The sequence below is a fragment of the Oncorhynchus clarkii genome, chromosome 28 (assembly GCF_045791955.1).
Source record: "Oncorhynchus clarkii lewisi isolate Uvic-CL-2024 chromosome 28, UVic_Ocla_1.0, whole genome shotgun sequence".
Taxonomy (NCBI): domain Eukaryota; kingdom Metazoa; phylum Chordata; class Actinopteri; order Salmoniformes; family Salmonidae; genus Oncorhynchus; species Oncorhynchus clarkii.
Window position 1 is genome coordinate 31,783,610 of NC_092174.1, and position 16,928 is coordinate 31,800,537.

Here is a 16,928-nt window from a genome sequence, read left to right on the forward strand (position 1 = left end):
TTTGTTCTGTTGTACAGAATTGTGACTTTAATCAAACAATGCTGTAAGATTAGATCTTTTCAAAATGCTAGAAGGGTTACGTTCAAAGTACAAATTACTTAAACCAGGGGCGCAACTTTGGTTTTAGAAGTGGGGGGGACATAACTTTTTTTAAATTATTATTATTATTATTTTCTATCCAGTCAGATAAACATTCCAAAAAGTCTACCCGACCGCTCGGAGGCATCCGCATGGTCCTAAAACACACCGATGCCTCGTTTTGTATCATAGTCCAATGATAAAACTGGGGGGACAAAAATGTAATTTCAGAATATGGGCACATTGAAGCTGTTCCCAGTGAAATGTGCGCTCCTGAATTAAACTATTAAAGGCCCAGTGCAGTCAATAATGTGATTTCCATGTGTTTATATACACTGCTCAAAAAAATAAAGGGAACACTAAAATAACACATCCTAGATCTGAATGAATGAAATATTCTTATTAAATACTTTTTTCTTTACATAGTTGAATGTGCTGACAACAAAATCACACAAAAATTATCAATGGAAATCAAATTTATCAACCCATGGAGGTCTGGATTTGGATTCACACTCAAAATTAAAGTGGAAAACCACACTACAGGCTGATCCAACTTTGATGTAATGTCCTTAAAACAAGTCAAAATGAGGCTCAGTAGTGTGTGTGGCCTCCATGTGCCTGAATGACCTCCCTACAATGCCTGGGCATGCTCCTGATGAGGTGGCGGATGGTCTCCTGAGGGATCTCCTCCCAGACCTGGACTAAAGCATCCGCCAACTCTTGGACAGTCTGTGGTGCAATGTGGTGGATGTTGGTGGATGGAGCGAGACACGATGTCCCAGATGTGCTCAATTGGATTCAGGTCTGGGGAATGGGCGGGCCAGTCCATAGCATCAATGCCTTCCTCTTGCAGGAACTGCTGACACACTCCAGCCACATGAGGTCTAGCATTGTCTTTCATTAGGAGGAACCCAGGGCCAACCGCACCAGCATATGGTCTCACAAGGGGTCTGAGGATCTATTATCGGTACCTAATGGCAGTCAGGCTACCTCTGGCGAGCACATGGAGGGCTGTGCGGCCCCCCAAAGAAATGCCACCCCACACCATGACTGACCCACCGCCAAACCGGTCATGCTGGAGGATGTTGCAGGCAGTAGAATGTTCTCCACGGCGTCTCCAGACTGTCACGTCTGTCACGTGCTCAGTGTGAACCTGCTTTCATCTGTGAAGAGCACAGGGCGCCAGTGGTGAATTTGCCAATCTTGGTGTTCTCTGGCAAATGCCAAACGTCCTGCACGGTGTTGGGCTGTAAGCACAACCCCCACCTGTGGACGTCTGGCCCTCATACCACCCTCATGGAGTCTGTTTCTGACCGTTTGAGCAGACACATGCACATTTGTGGTCTGCTGGAGGTCATTTTGCAGGGCTCTGGCAGTGCTCCTCCTGCTCCTCCTTGCACAAATGCGGAGGTAGCAGTCCTGCTGCTGGGTTGTTTCCCCTCCTACGGTCTCCACGTCTCCTGATGTACTGGCCTGTCTCCTGGTAGCGCCTCCATGCTCTGGACACTACGCTGACAGACACCGCAAACCTTCTTGCCACAGCTCGCATTGATGTGCCATCCTGGATGAGCTGCACTGAGCCACTTGTGTGGGTTGTAGACTCCGTCTCATGCTACCACTAGAGTGAAAGCACCGCCAGCATTCAAAAGTGACCAAAACATCAGCCAGGAAGCATAGGAACTGAGAAGTGGTCTGTGGTTTTCACCTGCAGAACCACTCCTTTATTGGGGGATGTCTTGCTAATTGCCTATAATTTCCACCTGTTGTCTATCCCATTTGCACAACAGCATGTGAATGTCACGCCCTGGTCTTAGTATTTTGTGTTTTCTTTATTTATTTGGTCAGGCCAGGGTGTGACATGGGTTATTTATGTGGTGTGTTTTGTCTTGGGGCTTTGGTAGGTATTGGGATTGTGGTATAGTGGGGTTGTTTAGAAAAGTCTATGGTTGCCTGAAGGGGTTCTCAATCAGAGGCAGGTGTTTATCGTTGTCTCTGATTGGGAACCATATTTAGGCAGCCATATTCTTTGAGTGGGGTGGGTGATTGTTCCTGTCGCTGTGTTTGTTTGTGCACTAGTATAGGCTGTTAGGTTTTCTCGTTACGTTTATTGTTTTTGTACTGTTCGTGTTTCATCTTTATTAAACATGAATAGAAACCACGCTGCATTTTGGTCCACCTCTCCTTCGACGGAAGAAAACCCTAACAGAATCACCCAACACAACAGGACCAAGCGGCGTGGTGACAGGCAGCGGCAGCAGGAGCAGCGAAAGGAGGAATGGACATGGGAAGATGTTTTGGACGGCAAGGGTTGTTACACTTGGGAGGAAATACTGGCTGGAAGAGATCGTCTCCCATGGGAACAGGTGGAGGCACTTAGGAGAGCAGAGGCAGCCGGAGAGAGGAGCCGGCGATACGAGGGAACACGGTTGGCAAGGAAGCCCGGGAGTCAGCCCCAAATATTTATTGGGGGGGCTCACAGGGAGTATGGCGATGCCAGGTAGGAGACCTACGCCAACTTCCTGTGCTTACCGGGGGGCTAGAGAGACCGGGCAGGCACCGTGTTATGCTGTGGTGCGCACGGTGTCTCCAGTGCGGGTGCATAGCCCGGTGCGGTACATACCAGCTCCTCGTATCGGCCGGGCTAGAGTGGGCATCGAGCCAGGTAAGGTTGGGCAGGCTCGGTGCTCAAGAGCTCCAGTGCGCCTGCACGGTCCGGTCTATCCAGTACCACCTCCACGCATCAGCCCTCCGGTGGCAGCTCCCCGCACCAGGCTTCCTGTGCGTGTTCTCGGCCCAGTACCACCAGTGCCAGCACCACGCATCAGGCCTACAGTGCGCCTCGCCTGTCCAGCTCTGCCAGAGCCTTCCTCCTCTACAGCGCTGCCGGAGTCTCCCGCCTGTTCAGCGCAGTCAGAGCCTTCCTCCTCTCCAGCGCTGCCGGAGTCTCCCGCCTGTTTAGCGCTGCCAGAGCCTTCCGCCTCTACAGCGCTGCCGGAGTCTCCCGCCTGTTCAGCGCTGCCAGTCTACAAGGAGCAGCCAGAGCTGCCAGTCTGCAAGGAGCTGCCAGAGCTGCCAGTCTGCAAGGAGCCGCCAGAGCTGCCAGTCTGCAAGAAGCCGCCAGAGCCGGCAGTCTGCATGGAGCAGCCAGAGCCGCCAGTCTGCATGGAGCAGCCAGAGCCGCCAGTCTGCATGGAGCAGCCAGAGCCGCCAGTCTGCATGGAGCAGCCAGAGCCGCCAGTCTGCATGGAGCAGCCAGAGCCGCCAGTCTGCATGGAGCAGCCAGAGCCGCCAGTCAGCATGGAGCAGCCAGAGCCGCCAGTCAGCATGGGGCAGCCAGAGCCGCCAGTCTGCCAGGATCCGCCAGTCAGTCAGGATCCTCCAGAGCCACCAGTCAGCCAGGATCCGCCAGGGCCGCCAGTCAACCAGGATCCGCCAGTCAGCCAGGATCTTCCAGATCCGCTAGTCAGCCAGACTCTTCCAGATCGGCCAGTCAGCCAGGATCTGCCGGAACCGCCAGCCAGCCAGGATCTGCCAGAGCCAACTACCTGCCTGAGCTTCCTCTCAGTGCTGAGCTTCCTCTCAGTGCTGAGCTACCCCTCAGTGCTGAGCTACCTCTCAGTGCTGAGCTACCCCTCAGTGCTGAGTTACACCTCAGTGCTGAGCTACCCCTCAGTCCCGAGCTACCCCTTAGTCCCGAGCTACCCCTCAGTCCCGAGCTACCTCAGTCCCGAGCTGTCCCTCAGTCCCGAGTTGCCCCTCAGTCCAGTGGGGCCCTTGGTGAGGGCTTCTAGGCCAAGGTCGGCGGCGAGGGTCGCCTATCTAAGGACGCAAGGCAAATGGACTAAGACTTTGTTAGAGTGGGGTCCACGTCCCGCGCCGGAGCCGCCACCGTGGACAGACGCCCACCCGGACCCTCCCCTATGGGTTTAGTTGTGCGGCCGGGAGTCCGCACCTTAGGGGGGGGGGGGGGGGTTCTGTCACGCCCTGGTCTTAGTATTTTGGGTTTTCTTTATTTATTTGGTCAGGCCAGGGTGTGACATGGGTTATTTATGTGGTGTGTTTTGTCTTGGGGTTTTGGTAGGTATTGGGATTGTGGTATAGTGGGGTTGTTTAGAAAAGTCTATGGTTGCCTGAAGTGGTTCTCAATCAGAGGCAGGTGTTTATCGTTGTCTCTGATTGGGAACCATATTTAGGCAGCCATATTCTTTGAGTGGGGTAGGTGATTGTTCCTGTCGCTATGTTTGTGCACCAGTATAGGCTGTTAGGTTTTCTCGTTACGTTTATTGGTTTTGTAATGTTCATGTTTCATCTTTATTAAACATGAATAGAAACCACGCTGCATTTTGGTCCGCCTCTCCTTCGACGGAAGAAAACCCTAACAGTGAAATTGATTGTCAATCAGTGTTGCTTCCTAAGTGGACAGTTTGATTTCACAGAAGTGTGATTGACTTGGAGTTACATTGTGTTGTTTAAGTGTTCCCTTTATTTTTTTGAGCAGTGTATATATAGGTTGGGTTGATATTGTGAAAATTATGATAATGCCCTTTTAGTGTGAGAGCTGTTTGAAAAGACAGCCTGAAATTTCAGCCTGTTTTGGTGGGAGAGAGTTTTGGCTTTCCATGGTGACATCACCATTCAGTAAATTAGTTAATAGACAATAACAGCTAAATTCTTGCTTGAGAAATTGCTATTTGCTAAGGAGTTATTTTTGTTTATTTTTGACCATTTTAATTGAAAACAATCACAGTAAGGTACTTAATTGTTACCCAGAAATTATTTGATATTGAGATAAAAATGGCTGCATTCGACCTTTACGAAAGGAGGGACACTGTAAATATCATACTGTGTATGCATAATGTTAAGCATGCAGACAGTGCTCAGTAATTCAGTATATCATACAATCTGCCGTTGTGCCCTTGACCTGAATCTTCTCCAGTGGCGCTGCACCATGGCTGACCCTGTGCTTCCAACCCTTCGAGGGTGTGTTTGACTTGGGAGGGGGTAGGGTTAAAAGCAAAAATACAGATTTCCATATGGACTGTAGGAAATTGGACAATAAAATGTATTCCTCTTCTCCAAAACGGAACTATAATGGTGGTGAACCATCACCATGTGGAGGCACAGATAGTGAAGGGTTTAGGGGACTGGATGGCCACTCCCTGGGGCTCCAGGCTTGGTGGTTCCTCTCCAGGGGATGTAGAGATGGTGAACCTCTGGAGGAGGGAGGTGAAAAAGAGGAAGAGCTCCATGCGGGCCAGCGACTGCCCCAGACAAGCCCTCTTTCCTAGGCGCAGAGTGAGGGAGAGAAATGGGTATACGCAGGGTACAGGGACAGAGTTATTATTACTGTTCCTGTGTCACATAACACAGGCTTTGTAGGCAGGCTGTTTTTTTCCATTTTGTGAAAGCTAGAATAGAGTTAGTTGAGCTACATTGTATGTGGGTGGAATTTAGGGCAAGAGCGGATGAAATTGAATCTAGGGACCGACCTGCAGAAAATGGGAAAAAAGCCTCCCTTTTCCGGAAGTGACCATGCACATCTAGGAAATGTTGTGGGTTGAAGTGGTCTGCTGTCTCCCATTCTGTCTGGTCACGTAACACTGAGGAGAGGTTGACTATCACTTTAGTGCCCTATGGAGGGGATGATGAGAAAGCATGCTTGAAATAAGCTTTTAAAACCATAGAACTTCAAACAAAAATGTAAACATCAATTCCATGGGATGGTATTTTCCATAATATAACTGAACATTCACCAGAGCTCTCGCATTAAGACAGCACTAAAGAAAGTGTGGAAGTTCAGGACAAATGAGCATATCTTCTAACTTCCCCCCAGAGAAATGAATTGAGGTGAAACTGTACAGTCTGTCTCACCTTGGGTATGAAATATCCCCCCAAGGTAGCATCTTTGCTTGACATCCTGATATTGAGAGGCAGTATGTTGGCCATTCTCTGTGTCTCGTGAATCACAGCGTCTGTGTAGGGCATGCTCACCCTATCAGCAAGGCAGGGCTGGCGAGACTGGCCAATCACACTTTTGATCTCCTCCTGGACATTCTCTGGGAAGATGAAGAGGGATTCAAATGGCTTAGAACTCAGTTATGACTCAACCTAGTTTTGTTGATGTGCTGTTTGGTCAGAAACTGGTTGTTTGTTGGTTGGCTGTAGCTGCTTAGTTATTCAGAGGCTGTTTGTAGGTTGGTTGGTGTATAGCATAGATTTAAGAATTGGATATACTGTATACAGTGAACTCTAAAAGTATTGGGACAGAGATCTTTTTTTTGGCTCTGTATTGGATTTGATACAATGAGGTTATAGTTCAGACTGTCAGCTTTAATTTGAGGTTATTTTTATCCATATCGGGTGAACAGTTTGAAAATTACAACACTTTTTGCACATAGTCCCCCCAGTTTAGGGGACCAAAAGTATTAGAATAAATTCACGTGTGTATTAAAGTAGTAAGAAGTAAAGTATTTAGTCTCATATTCATAGCACGCAATGACTACATCAAGTTTGTGATCAAGATTGGATGCATTTGCTGTTTATTTTGGATGTGTTTCAGATTATTTTGTGCCCAATAGAAATAAATGGTAAATAACATGTCATTTTGGAGTCACTTTTATTGTAAATAAGAATAGAATGTTTCTAAACACTTCTAAATTAATGTGGATGTTACCATGATTACAGATAATCCTCAATGAATCGTGAAAAATGATGAGTGAGAAAGTTACAGACCCACAAATATCATATCCCCCCCACACACACACACATGCTAGCCTCCCCTGTTATTGCAATGGTGAGAGGTTAGCATGTCTTGGGGGTATGATATTTGTGAGTCTAACTTTCTCATCATTATTAGAAATATAAATTAATTGACCAATCATTTCTATTGGGCAAAAAATAATCTGGAACACAACCAAAACAAACAGCAAATGCATCAAACACATTTGTAGAGTCACAAGCTTGATGTAGTTATTGCGTGCTATGAATATGGGACCAAATACTTTTCTTTTTACTATTTTAATACACATAAGTGAATTTCTCCCAATACTTTTGGTCCTCTAAAATGGGGGGACTATGTATGAAGAGTGTTGTCTTTTCTAAACCGTTAACCCGATATGGATGAAAATACCATAAAATGAAAGCTGACAGTCTGCACTTTAACCTCATAGCATTGTATCGTTTCAAATACAAAGTGCTGGAGTTCAGAGCCAAAACAACAACAAAAAATTGTCATTATCTCAACTTTTGGAGCACACTGTATGACTCTAGTCTATAGAGCACTATACCTACCTTGAACATCAGGGTACTTCACCATGTAGAGCAGAGCCCAACGTAAAGTGTTGGTCATGGTCTCTGTTCCAGCCTCAAACAAGTCCAGACTGCAGTACACCAAGTTCTCTGAGTGGAACCCAGCCTCGATGTCCCTCTTCTTCTGAAGGAGGTATTATACAAGGACAGGATGAAACATCACTAGCACTTGTCTCAGATGTTGTACCTAAAAGGCCCCTGGCAGTAGTCAAAAGCTTTTATGACTGTTGAGACCATTAAAGATGGCAAGTCAATATTTAAATTAATTTCATGACTGAACATGTTGCACAGGCAATAAAAGTGATAATATACTGTACATACACAGACAAACAAACTGATATACAATATACTGTACATACACAGACAAACAAACTGATATACAATATACTGTACATACACAGACAAACAAACTGATATACAATATACTGTACATACACAGACAAACAAACTGATATACAATATACTGTACATACACAGACAAACAAACTGATATACAATATACTGTACATACACAGACAAACAAACTGATATACAGTGCCTTGCGAAAGTATTCGGCCCCCTTGAACTTTGCGACCTTTTGCCACATTTCAGGCTTCAAACATAAAGATATAAAACTGTATTTTTTGTGAAGAATCAACAACAAGTGGGACACAATCATGAAGTGGAACGACATTTATTGGATATTTCAAACTTTATTAACAAATCAAAAACTGAAAAATTGGGCGTGCAAAATTATTCAGCCCCTTTACTTTCAGTGCAGCAAACTCTCTCCAGAAGTTCAGTGAGGATCTCTGAATGATCCAATGTTGACCTAAATTACTAATGATGATAAATACAATCCACCTGTGTGTAATCAAGTCTCCGTATAAATGCACCTGCACTGTGATAGTCTCAGAGGTCCGTTAAAAGCGCAGAGAGCATCATGAAGAACAAGGAACACACCAGGCAGGTCCGAGATACTGTTGTGAAGAAGTTTAAAGCCGGATTTGGATACAAAAAGATTTCCCAAGCTTTAAACATCCCAAGGAGCACTGTGCAAGCGATAATATTGAAATGGAAGGAGTATCAGACCACTGCAAATCTACCAAGACCTGGCCGTCCCTCTAAACTTTCAGCTCATACAAGGAGAAGACTGATCAGAGATGCAGCCAAGAGGCCCATGATCACTCTGGATGAACTGCAGAGATCTACAGCTGAGGTGGGAGACTCTGTCCATAGGACAACAATCTATTTTGCACAAATCTGGCCTTTATGGAAGAGTGGCAAGAAGAAAGCCATTTCTTAAAGATATCCATAAAAAGTGTCGTTTAAAGTTTGCCACAAGCCACCTGGGAGACACACCAAACATGTGGAAGAAGGTGCTCTGGTCAGATGAAACCAAAATTGAACTTTTTGGCAACAATGCAAAACGTTATGTTTGGCGTAAAAGCAACACAGCTGAACACACCATCCCCACTGTCAAACATGGTGGTGGCAGCATCATGGTTTGGGCCTGCTTTTCTTCAGCAGGGACAGGGAAAATGGTTAAAATTGATGGGAAGATGGATGGAGCCAAATACAGGACCATTCTGGAAGAAAACCTGATGGAGTCTGCAAAAGACCTGAGACTGGGACGGAGATTTGTCTTCCAACAAGACAATGATCCAAAACATAAAGCAAAATCTACAATGGAATGGTTCAAAAATAAACATATCCAGGTGTTAGAATGGCCAAGTCAAAGTCCAGACCTGAATCCAATCGAGAATCTGTGGAAAGAACTGAAAACTGCTGTTCACAAATGCTCTCCATCCAACCTCACTGAGCTCGAGCTGTTTTGCAAGGAGGAATGGGAAAAAATTTCAGTCTCTCAATGTGCAAAACTGATAGAGACATACCCCAAGCGACTTACAGCTGTAATCGCAGCAAAAGGTGGCGCTACAAAGTATTAACTTAAGGGGGCTGAATTTTGCACGCCCAATTTTTCAGTTTTTGATTTGTTAAAAAAGTTTGAAATATCCAATAAATGTCGTTCCACTTCATGATTGTGTCCCACTTGTTGTTGATTCTTCACAAAAAATACAATTTTATATATTTATGTTTGAAGCCTGAAATGTGGCAAAAGGTTGCAAAGTTCAAGGGGGCCGAATACTTTCGCAAGGCACTGTACAATATACTGTACATACACAGACAAACAAACTGATATACAAGCATCACCTTGTCTATTTCTCCGATGTAGGAGTCAATGTAGTCCCGGTGATCAAAGGGATCCCAGTCCTTCTTATGTTTCTCTATTTCTTTTCTCAGGAATGACACAATCTTTGCATAGTTGGAAAGAATTGTCACATGGGGACCAGAACGCAGCCCAGGCAAACGCTTGAACAGCCATGGAAATAAATCATACAGCTAAGAGAAAAAGGGGACATAATTATATATCCTGAAGTTGTGCTTCAAAGAAAATGTGAGATGTATACTAGGGGCTAATGAGAAGGTATGGTGTATGGTGAACACAACTAATACGTGTATCACTTTACTGTGCTGCACATAGCAGAGGAGGCTGGTGGGAGAAACAATAGGAGGACTGGCTCATTGTAATGGTTGGAATGGAATCAATGGAACGGAGTCAAACAAGTTGTTTCCATGTGTTTGATGTGTTTGGTACCATTCCATTTATTCCATTCCAGGCATTACAATGAGCCCATCCTCCTCCTATAGCCTTGTTGCGTCATCTCATCAGCACAGGGGAACCCACCTGAACCAGAGGGTTGCCTATCAATAGCATGGACTCCTGGCTCAGTCGCAGACGGTTCTGGAAGTCTGTAGCGTTGTAGTCAAATCGCTTTCCTAACACCAAAAATCCAATGCAGTTTGCAGCAGCACTGTTAATTATGAGTTGGGGGTTGAAGGGCCCTCCTGTTGGGTTACATTTAAGTACTGTTCTTAAGTAGACACAATGTTACCTTTGTATTACATAGAACTTGAAATGCACAATGTACAGTTACTAGAATAAGGAAAATGCACTGAAGACTCTTAATTTGTATTCTAAAGTCAAAACCAGAAATCTTATTTTAATGTTTTTCACTGTAAATTGTGATTGGTTTATTTACAGCAGCTCACCCATTTCCTGTTGGAAGGCCTGACACAGGAAGTTACACTCCTGCTGCACATGAAGCTCCAGGGTTCTCTTCCCCTCACCAACGTGTTTTAGGTGGGCCACCGAGAACTGCCGTTGCCTCCTCCATCTGTATCCATTACTTACAGAGATTCCTTTTGAAATAGAGTTTCATGGTTACTTGAAAATAATTGTAATTAAACAGTAACAATGGTGAGTGAAATTATATACGAAAATGTAAATAGCAGATTTTACCACAGTCTTTGAAAACATCACTAAAGAGAGGAGATGCAGGTCGGTCTAAAAAGTTATCTCCCTGAGTCATCAAAACATCCTTCACCATCTTGTAACCAGATACAAACACCACCTTCTCCGCACCCCACCGAAGGCTGAAAATATTGCCGAACTGTTCAGCAACCTAAAAACAATCGTAGAAAAACTTAAAGAAAGATCTTTGTAACAAGCAACAAAACATTATTTGCATAAATTGATCGGCCTTGAATTATTTGATGCTGTATGTAGAGTACCCGTCAAAAATTTGGACACAAAAATATCAAATTAGACCAAAGGACAGATTTCCACCGGTCTAATGTCCATTGCTCGTGTTTCTTGGCCCAAGCAAGTCTCTTGTTTTTATTGGGGTCCTTTAATAGTGGTTTCTTTGCAGCAATTCAACCATGAAGGCCTGATTCCTGCAGTCTCCTCTGAACAGTTGATGTTGAGATGTGTCTATACTTAAACTCTGTGAAGCATTTATTTGGGCTGCAATTTCTGAGGCTGGTAACTCTAATGAACTTATCTTCTGCAGCAGAGGTAACTCTGGGTCTTCCTTTCTCGTGGCAGTCCTCATGAGAGCCAGTTTCATCATATCGCTTGATGGTTTTTGCGACTGCACTTAAAGAAACTTCCAAAGTTCTGGAAATGACTGACTGACTGACCTTCATGTCTTAAAGTAATGATGGACTGTCGTTTCTCTTTGCTTATTTGAGCTGTTCTTGCCATAATATGGACCTGTTCTTTTACCCAATAGGGCTTTTTTCTGTACACCACCCCTACCTTGTCACAACACAACTGATTGGCTCAAACGCATTAAGAACAAAATAAATTCCACAAATTAACTTTTAACAAGGCACACCTGTTAATTTAAATGCTTTCCAGGTGACTACCTCATGAAGCTGGTTGAGAGAATGCCAAGAGTGTGCAAAGCTGTCATCAAGGCAAAGGATGGCTACTTTGAAGAATCTCAAATACAGTTGAAGTGGGAAGTTTACTGTCAGAAGGTGTGTGTAGCTGGTGCATGAAGTCAGGTGCAAGAGAGCAAAATGAGTGAGCAACGTACTTTACTTAAAAATAAAGGCACAAGGTAAAGAAATACACTTGACCAATAACCAACGGTAAATATTACGCACGGGTGAACACAGCACCTGTCAAAAAACCAGCCATCATAACCAAACTGAACATAGAAATAATCACGCACAACAAACATGGGGGAGACAGAGGGTTGAATACATGAACATGTAATGGGATAATGAAAACAAGGTGTGTAGAAAATAAAGACAAAACAAATGGAAAATGAAAGCTGGATCAGCGATGGCTAGGTGACCGGTGACGTCGACCACCGAACGACGCCCGTACAAGGAGAGGGACCGACCTCGGCGGAAGTCGTGACATTTACATACACTTAGGTTGGAGTCATTAAAACTTGTTTTTCAACCACTACACAAATTTCTTGTTAACAAACTATAGTTTTGGCAAGTTGGTTAGGACATCTACTTTGTGCATGACACAAGTCATTTTTCCAACAATTGTTTACAGACAGATTATTATACTTATAATTCACTATATCACAATTCCAGTGGGTCAGAAGTTTACATACACTAAGTTGACTGTGCCTTTAAACAGCTTGGGAAATTCCAGAAAATGATGTCATGGCTTTAGAAGCTTCTGATAGGCTAATTGACATCATTTGTGTCAATTGGAGGCGTACCTGTGGATGTATTTCAAGGCCTACCTTCAAACACAATGCCTCTTTGCTTGACATCATGGGAAAATCAAAAGAAATCAGCCAAGACATCAGAAAGGCAATTGTAGACCTCCACAAGTCTGGTTCATCTTTGGGAGCAATTTCCAAATGCCTGAAGGCACCATGTTCATCTGTACAAACAATAGTACGCAAGTATAAACACCATGGGACCACGAAGCCGTCATACTGCTCAGGAAGGAGATGCGTTCTGTTTCCTAGAGATAAATGTACTTTGGTGCCAAAAGCGCAAATCAATCCAAGAACAACAGCAAAGGACCTTGTGAAGATGCTGGAGGAAACCAATACAAAAGTATCTATATCCACAGTAAAACTATATAGACATTACCTGAAAGGCCGCTCAGCAAGGAAGAAGCCACTGCTCCATAAAAATCCAGACTACTGTTTGCAACTGCACATGTGGACAAAGATCATACTTTTTGGAGAAATGTCCTCTGGTCTGATGAAACAAAACTAGAACTGTTTGGCCATAATGACCATCGTTATGTTTAGAGGAAAAAGGGGGAGGCTTGCAAGCCGAAGAACACCATCCTAACCGTGAAGCACAGGGGTGGCAGCAACATGTTGTGGGGTGCTTTGCTGCAGGAGGGACTGGTGCACTTCACAAAATAGATGGCATCATGAGGTGGAAAATTATGTGGATATATTGAAACAACATCTCAAGACATCAGTCAGGAAGTTAAAGCTTGGTTGCAAATGGGTCTTCCAAACGGACAGTTACCCCAAGCATACTTCCAAAGTTGTGGCAAAATGACTTAAGGACAACAAAGTCACGGTATTGGAGTGGCCATCACAAAGCCCTGACTTCAATCCTATAGAAAAGTTGTGGGCAGAACTGAAAAAGCTTGTGAGAGCAAGGAGGCCTACAAACCTGGCTCAGTTACACCAGCTCTGTCTGGAGGAATGGGCCAAAATTCACCCAACTTATTGTGGGAAGCTTGTGGAAGGCTACCTGAAATGTTAAACAATTTAAAGGCAATGTTACTAAATACTAATTGAGTGTATGTAAACTTCTGACCCACTAGGAATGTGATGAAAGAAATAAAAGCTGAAATAAATAATTCTCTCTACTATTATTCTGACATTTCACATTCTTAAAATAAAGTGGTGATCCTAACTGACCTAAGACAGGGAATTAATATTTACTAGGATTAAATGTCAGGAATTGTGAAAAATGTAAACTGTTTAAATGTTTAAAAAAAATCATGTTTAAATGTAAACTCAGCAAAAAAAGAAACATCCCTTTTTCAGGACCCTGTCTTTCAAAGATAATTCTTAAAAATCCAAATAACTTCACAGATCTTCATTGTAACGGGTTTAAACACTGTTTCCCATGCTTGTTCAATGAACCATAAACAATTAATGAACATGCACCTGTGGAACGATCGTTAAGACACTAACCGCTTACAGATGGTAGGCAATTAAGGTCACAGTTATGAACACTTTGGACACTAAAGAGGCCTTTCTACTGACTCAGAAAAACACCAAAAGAAAGATGCCCAGGGTTCCTACTCATCTGCGTGAACGTGCCTTAGGCATGCTGCAACGAGGCAATGAGGACTGCAGATGTGGCCAGGGCAATAAATTGCAATGTCCGTACTAAGACAGCGCTACAGGGAGACAGCTGGTCGTCCTCACAGTGGCAGACCACTTGTAACAACACCTGCAGAGGATCGGTACATTCATACATCCGGGTGATGGTCGGATTCACGTTTATAGTTGAAGGAATGACCGTTACACCGAGGTCTGTACTCTGTAGCGGGATCGATTTGGAGGTGGAGGGTCCGTCATGGTCTGGGGCGGTGTGTCACAGCATCATCGAACTGAAATGTTGTCATTTCAGGCAATCTCAACGCTGTGCGTTACAGGGAAGACATCCCCCTCCCTCATGTGGTACCCTTCCTGCAGGCTCATCCTGACATGACCCTCCAGCATGACAATGCCACCTGCCATACTGCTCGTTCTGTGCGTGATTTCCTGCAAGACAGGAATGTCAGTGTTCTGCCATAGCCGGCGAAGAGCCCGGATCTCAATCCCATTGAGCACGTCTGGGACCTGTTGGATCGGAGGATGAGGGCTAGGGCCATTCCCTCCAGAAATGTTCTGAAACTTGCAGGTGCCTAGGTGGAAGAGTGGGGTAACATCTCACAGCAAACACTGGAAAATCTGGTGCAGTCCATAAGGAGGAGATTCACTGCAGTACTTAATGCAGCTGGTGGCCACACCAGATGCTGACTGTTACTTTTGATTTTGATCCCCCCTTTGTTCAGGGACACATTATTCCATTTCTGTTTGGCACATGTCTGTGGAACTTGTTCAGTTTATGTCTCAGTTGTTGAATCTTGTTATGTTTATACAAATATTTACACATGTTAAGTTAGCTGAAAATAAACACAGTTGACAGTGAGAGGACATTTCTTTTTTTGCTGAGTTTATTTGGCTAAGGTGTTTGTAAACTTCTGACTTCAACTGTATAAAATATATTTTGACTTGTTTAACACTTTTTTGGTTACTACATGATTACATGTGTTATTTCATAGTGTTGATGTCTTCACTATTAGGTCCTATGATTGAGTGTAGTCTGGCCCAGGAGTGTGAAGGTGAATGGAAAGGCGCTGGAGCAACGAACTGCCCTTGCTGTCCCTGCATGGCCTGTTCCCCTCTCTCCACTGGGATTCTCTGCCTCTAACCCTATTACAGGGGCTGAGTCACTGGCTTACTGGTGCTCTTCCATGCCGTCCCTAGGAGGGGTGTGTCACTTGAGTGGGTTGAGTCACTGACGTGATCTTCTTGTCCGAGTTGGCGCCCCCCTTGGGTTGTGCCGTGGGGGAGATCTTCGTGGGCTATATTTGGCCTTGTCTCAGGATGGTAAATTGATAGTTGAAGATATCCCTCTAGTGATGTGGGGGCTGTGCTTTGGCAAAGTGGCTGGGGTTATATCCTGCCTGTTTGGCCCTGTCTGGGGGTATAGTCGGACGGGCCACAGAGTCTCCTGACCCCTCCTGTCTCAGCCTCCAGTATTTATGCTGCAGTAGTTTGTGTCGGGGGGCTAGGGTCAGTCTGTTATATCTGGAGTATTTATCCTGTCTTATCCGGTGCCCTGTGGGAATTTAAGTATGCTCTCTAATTCTCTCTCTCTTTTTTTCTCTCTTTCTTTCTCTCTCTCGGAGGACCTGAGCTCTAGGACCATGCCTCAGGACTACCTGGCCTGATGACTCCTTGCTGTCCCCAGTCCACTTGGCCGTGCTGCTGCTCCAGTTTCAACTGTTCTGCCTGCGGCTATGGAACCCTGACCTGTTCACCGGATGTGCTACCTGTCCCAGACCTGTTGTTTTCAACTCTCTAGAGACAGCAGGAGCGGTAGAGATACTCTGAATGATCGGCTATGAAAAGCTAACTGACATTTACTCCTGAGGTGCTGACCTGTTGCACCCTCTACAACCACTGTGACTATTATTATTTGACCCTGCTGGTCACCTATGAACATTTGAACATCTTGGCCATGTTCTGTTATAATCTCCACCTGGCACAGCCAGAAGAGGACTGGACTATTCTACAATGTAGAAAATAGTAAAAAGAAAGAAACACCCTGGAATGAGTAGATGTGTCCAAACTTTTGACTGGTACTATATATGTCATTACTGTATAGCCTAAGGTATAAGTCTTTGTAATATAGTAGCTAAGTGTTACCTTGTCCATGTCCTGGTAGCCAAACCCAATGAAGATATTTCCCAGGAAAGGTAGAGGCCATGGTCCAGGAGGGAACTCAGGTGGGTTTCTGTGCTTCAGGAAGTCCACCAGCAGTAGGAACAGAAAGATCACAAGCAGGCAGATCTTCAGGTCCAGACAATCCAGAGATAGTAGCATGGTAGGAGGCAGTTACAGCAGGACTGTGACAGACACTAGGAGGCTGCTGGACACTGGCAGCATGCTCCTTCCAAAGTTCACCTCCCGTTTAAATTCTCTCAAGCCAGAGTTTTTTTTTTGTTATTCATATCAAATCCGAAATTAAGTTACAGATTTATGATATTTGATGTTTCTCTCTCTCTCTCTCTCTCTCTCTCTCTCTCTTTCTCTCTCTCTCTCTCTCTCTCTCTCTCTCTCTCCCTCTCTCTCTCTCTCTCTCCGTAATTAAATATTTGCTTGTGCTACTCCCCTCCCCCTCCTTATTTTTTCTCTAGTTATCCCTCTATTTTATTTATTCTGTCTCTGTCCTTTCCCTCAGTAGTTTGTTGCCAACTATTCAGGAGTTCAAACCCTTATGTAAGAGCTGCAGAACAAACAGCCAGCAACACTGAAACGGGAACAGCCAGCAACACTGAAACGGGAACAGCCAGCAACATTGAAACAGGAATGGCAGAAAAAGGAGGGAAAGTAAGGAGGAAAAGAGGAAGGGGGGAAAGTTCAATTAGC

General features: G+C 44.6%; 1 protein-coding gene across 5 annotated transcripts; it reads right to left on the reverse strand.

Annotated features, from left to right (window-relative positions):
• Positions 1-16,660, reverse strand: LOC139387180 (cytochrome P450 2J2-like). 5 transcript variants are annotated; one of them, XM_071133240.1, is made up of 10 exons: positions 16,206-16,660; positions 10,730-10,892; positions 10,480-10,629; positions 10,115-10,275; positions 9,580-9,681; positions 7,369-7,510; positions 5,950-6,134; positions 5,568-5,709; positions 4,060-5,362; positions 1-1,882 (listed from the first exon to the last, which is right to left on the reverse strand). In XM_071133240.1, the coding sequence occupies exons 1-9, from the start codon at positions 16,380-16,382 to the stop codon at positions 5,184-5,186; spliced, it is 1,401 nt and encodes a 466-aa protein (XP_070989341.1). In that variant the 5' UTR covers positions 16,383-16,660; the 3' UTR covers positions 1-1,882; positions 4,060-5,183. The 5 variants fall into 5 exon arrangements, with proteins under 5 accessions (XP_070989341.1, XP_070989340.1, XP_070989339.1 ...); XM_071133239.1 differs by having other exon boundaries at positions 7,369-7,507; positions 9,580-9,768; positions 16,206-16,656; XM_071133238.1 differs by having other exon boundaries at positions 9,580-9,768; positions 16,206-16,644.
• Positions 16,661-16,928: the final 268 nt, after the last annotated feature.